This window comes from Macadamia integrifolia, unplaced genomic scaffold (assembly GCF_013358625.1).
Source record: "Macadamia integrifolia cultivar HAES 741 unplaced genomic scaffold, SCU_Mint_v3 scaffold292, whole genome shotgun sequence".
NCBI classification, from domain to species: domain Eukaryota; kingdom Viridiplantae; phylum Streptophyta; class Magnoliopsida; order Proteales; family Proteaceae; genus Macadamia; species Macadamia integrifolia.
The window spans coordinates 436588-441420 of NW_024869058.1; the positions used below are offsets into that span (position 1 = coordinate 436588).

A 4833-nucleotide genomic window follows, 5' to 3' on the forward strand; every position below is an offset into this window, starting at 1 on the left:
ATGACAAATGGTTAGGACGTTATTTTTAGGACGGTAATTAGAATTAGATCACAACCATTAATCAGTTCACTTTCGCATTATTAAAAGAAATAAAAAATAAAGTGGCTGCTCTCCCTGTGTTCGACCTGTAGCTACACTGATCCGTACGCTTGCGGTTACATTTTAAATCTCAAACACTCACCAACGGCTACAATTGTTCTACACTAAGTATTGTAACGTCCTTCTTCCAAAGACAAGCAACAATGTCAGAAAATCTTCCTTATTTTCTCCAATATACTATATTGTATTTTGGATTATATGGTTTACTATATTTTTGCAATAATATATTTAGGGTAAATCCTTTTGTAGATATGCTATATAAATGTTGTTATAGAGAATAATTACATTGTATGTCATATACATATATGTATTCCAGGCCTAGCCCCAAATATAGATTGGGCTTGTGGCAGGTGGTTTATTTGGATGAATAAATATCAGTGTAGCTTGGCCCTTACGTATGTCAGCCTAGGGCCACCGTGGTCTTTGGGCTTATGCAAGATTGGGCTATTTGGGCTACAGTCATGGCTGGGCTGATCAGGCCGTGTGTTGGCCCTGCCCAAGTTTCATCCTTAGAATGAGGTGGTCAATGAATGTATATATCTAGAATAGTCATAGCCTTGCCCCATTTCTTCAATGAAATTTCTTTTCCATTGAAAAGAAAGGAGATGTTACCAGAAAAAACAAAGAGAAACTTCCTATCCATTGTTTCCTTCTTGGACCATTCCATTCTTGGTACTTGGATAAGCACAATCTTATCACCACACTCGCCTAGCCGCCACTTACCTCTTATCCCAAACCAACTCGTCCCAATCTTTGAAAAATAATTTGAAAACTCAAAATCCATTCAAATTTCAGAAATTTCTCTTGGAAGAGGTGGTCTCCTTGCCATGTTGAATTTTAATTCTTTTCTTCATGCATCTTCTGTAATTTTACATCTTGTTCTCTCTTGAGCCTTTTTCAAAAAAGAATTTGTCTCTGATTCAATTCACATTTAGCTTCAAATCCCATTCTATCCAAAGAAGAAACCCCCCCTGCATCTTAGCGTGACTCGTATTATTGCCTACTTCATTTGGCAGATTATAAATCTCTCGATTTTCCAGAAAATAAACCCCAATCCTCGTCAATTTTTAAACGATATGGATCGCTAGATTGGTGATCTTGGCATTTTACTTGATGATCAGAAATCACCCATATACAGTAACCAGGGTACATCTTTGGACTTGAATTTTAAAACTAGATAGCTTCAATGGGTTCCTCATTAAAAAAAAATTAAAAATTAAAAATAAAAAAAGAAAATTATTTAGATTGACCACATCTTATGTTTAAATTTAAAATAATAATAATAATAATAATAATAATAATAATAATTTGAGTAGAGAGAGACATATAAAGGCTAAAGCAATCACTACATCATCATGATGATGCAATGATTGATTCATTTCAAAGAAAAAATTGATTCATGTGCCTTTTTCTCTCTTCTAATTCAAATTTTCTTTTCTTTCCCATTTATTTATTGGAAAGGCTAAGTTTGATTGTCAAAAAATGAATAGAAAAAAAATAAAAAATTGAATGTGAGGAGAGAGATATATATAAAACAATTACTACATCATAATGATGCAATGATTGATTCATGTCTCTTTCTATTCTAAATCAAAAAAATTTGAATTTCTTTTTTTTATTATTCATTTCTTGATAACCAAACTGAGCCTTAGGGTTTAATTCAAATTTCATACCCTCCAAGTCTCCAATCCCTCACTGAATTTGAATAAAAAAAAGAATAATCACTTAAATATCTACCAAAAATAAATCAATAAACAATAATCCTCTACATTTTCAAATTGTCCATTTTTTCGTAGAAGCAACAAATAAATTTTTACGTTTTCCAAAATGCCCAATGACTTTTTAACAATTAGTTGAGACTGCGCTATTTCCAAGTCAGCAGTAACCACGCAGATGTTACATTGTGAAGTCCACGCGCTATTGCCCTCCTTATTGAAACCTCAGTCACTATAAATTATAAAAAGCCTTAGAGGTTCCTCCACTCTCTCTCTTCTCTCTCTCTCTGAATAAAAGACAAACCAGAAGCAATGTACAGGGTAGCAAGTGCGTCGGAGTATCTTGTGATCACAGGTATCGGAATTGAGGACATAAAGCTCGCAAAGAAGGCATGGATCCTCCCTGGTCAGTCCTACACCAAATTCGACCTCTCCCCTGTCAACTACACCTTCGAAGTCCAAGCCATGAGCGCAGAGAAGCTCCCTTTTATCCTCCCTGCAGTCTTCACCATCGGCCCTCGTGTGGACGACGAGTTCAGCCTCCTCAAGTACGCCAAGCTCATTTCCCCTCACGACAAGCTCTCCAACCATGTCAAGGAGCTCGTCCAAGGCATCATTGAGGGAGAGACTCGAGTTCTTGCTGCCTCAATGACCATGGAAGAGGTCTTCAAAGGTACCAAAGAGTTCAAACAAGAAGTATTCGAGAAAGTCCAGCTCGAACTTAATCAGTTTGGGCTCTTGATTTATAATGCTAATGTTAAGCAGCTGGTCGATGTGCCGGGTCATGAGTACTTCTCTTATCTTGGCCAGAAGACCCAGATGGAGGCTGCAAATCAGGCTAAAGTTGATGTTGCAGAGGCCAGGATGAAAGGAGAAGTCGGCGCAAAGCTCCGTGAAGGGCAGACTTTACAGAATGCGGCGAAGATCGATGCAGAGACGAGGATCATTTCGACGCAGAGACAAGGAGATGGGAAGAAGGAAGAGATTAAGGTGAAAACAGAGGTTAAGATTTTTGAGAATGAAAAGGAGGCTGAAGTGGCTGAAGCCAACGCTGATTTGGCAACAAAGAAGGCTGGGTGGGCTCAGCAATCGCAGTTAGCAGAGGTGGAGGCTGCCAAGGCAGTGGCCATTCGAGAAGCCGAGTTGCAGAGGGACGTCGAACAGATGAACGCTTTGACTCGAACGGAGAAGCTCAAGGCCGAGTTACTCAGTAAGGCCAGCGTCGAGTACGAGACAAAGGTATGCAATAAATTGGTTCTAGTTAGTGGTAGTAGTGATAATAATAGGGTTAAAGCATTACAAATGATATTAGAACAGACCTTGATATTCCACAACAAGGACTCTATGCTATAAAGAGGGAGATTGTCATACCCAAGACACGGCAAAATGCCTAGATCCATTAAACCCAAAGGTTGGGCAAGAAACGGGAAAGACTTTAGTCATATATAAGCAAGGGAAGAGGCTGATCGAATTAATTGATAACCTCTAGCACCCCTTTCATAGTCACAACGCGTTTTAAAAACCATTTTAGTCATGGACCATAGTAGGCTTAGAGGATCTTGAACTAAGAAATCGATGCAAATTTGATTCATATGGCCGAAATATTTGAAGACGGATGCAACCACCCTAATATATTAGAGAGGTGGGACTGTATCAAGGCCCGCAACAATTACTTGATATTTCGACCATGTGAACCTAGCCTGCATCAGAAATAGACAGTTAAAGCTTAGGTAAAAAACATGTTTATTTGAGAAATTACAATGATTGGGTTAATAGATGTATTAATTTGAATCTTTATCATAATAACACAAGGTGCAAGAGGCGAATTGGGAGCTCTATAAGAAACAAAAAGAAGCGGAAGCAGTTTTGTATAAGAAGGAGAAGGAGGCAGAGGCACAGAAAGCAATGGCAGAAGCAAGCTTCTATGCCCGTCAACAAGTTGCAGATGCAGAACTGTACGCAAAGAATAAGGAGGCTGAAGGGCTTGTGGCTCTTGCACAGGCACAAGGGATCTATCTGCGCACTCTCCTAGAAGCTTTGGGAGGCAACTATGGTGCATTTAGAGACTACTTGATGATCAATGGTGGAATGTTTCAGGAGATTGCGAAAATTAATGCGGAGGCCGTGAAAGGGTTGCAACCCAAAATCAGCATTTGGAACAATGGGAGCAGTACTGGCAGTGAGATGGGCGAGGGTGCAGGTGGGAACAGTAGTAGCACAGCCATGAAGGAGGTGGCCGGGGTTTACCGGATGTTGCCCCCCTTGTTTCAAACAGTGCATGAGCAAACTGGGATGCTACCACCGGCATGGATGGGCACAATACCAGACTCAATTACCACTTAAGAATTCAATCGCATCGTCAAGAAAATCTCTCTCTCATAAATAAAGGGTTTTTTTTTTAAATGATGGTTGTCCAGGCCTTTGTTCTGACTAATCCTGCTGGTCCATACTAACCCCACAACCACATAGATCGGGTCATACCAAGGTTGAATGAGAACCATTCAACTTTCACTAAAAGCAGTAAAGAGCACTAAACACCCTGTATGAATGACCCAAGATGTGCCTAGTGGGAGTATAAATAAAGGGTGAATATCTTAGAAAAATAAGTACTCAAGTTGCATCTCTTTTTCTTTAAGCAGATTTTCAATTTAGAAGGGTTTCGAATTGTAAATGCCTGTGTACCTACGCTGTCAAATTGCCTTCTGTAATCCATGCAATTATAATGTACCTACAGAGTTATTGCATATACCTCTTTTGTTTTTTTTTTTTTTTTTTTTGCCACCTAAAAGCCAGCCACTTTGAAAGAATTCCATCTAGCTATGTTTGATTGCAAGAAAAATCAAAGGAAAGGAAAGTGAAATTTTCATATTTGAAAAAGAAATGTATATAATCATTATCCTATGTGAATAAATCATTAATTTCAAATTATTTCATATTTAGTTATAAAATTTTATTTTACTTTACATTCAAAGCCTTTTGGTATAATATCCAAAATAAAATTTATATGTAAAATATATCA

General features: G+C 38.3%; 1 protein-coding gene across 1 annotated transcript; it reads left to right on the forward strand.

The window, feature by feature from the left end:
• Positions 1 to 2126: 2126 nt before the first annotated feature.
• Positions 2127 to 4452, forward strand: LOC122067461 (flotillin-like protein 4). Its single transcript, XM_042631316.1, has 2 exons — positions 2127 to 3053; positions 3627 to 4452. The coding sequence occupies exons 1-2, from the start codon at positions 2127 to 2129 to the stop codon at positions 4155 to 4157; spliced, it is 1458 nt and encodes a 485-aa protein (XP_042487250.1). The 3' UTR covers positions 4158 to 4452.
• The last annotated feature ends 381 nt before the right edge of the window (positions 4453 to 4833 follow it).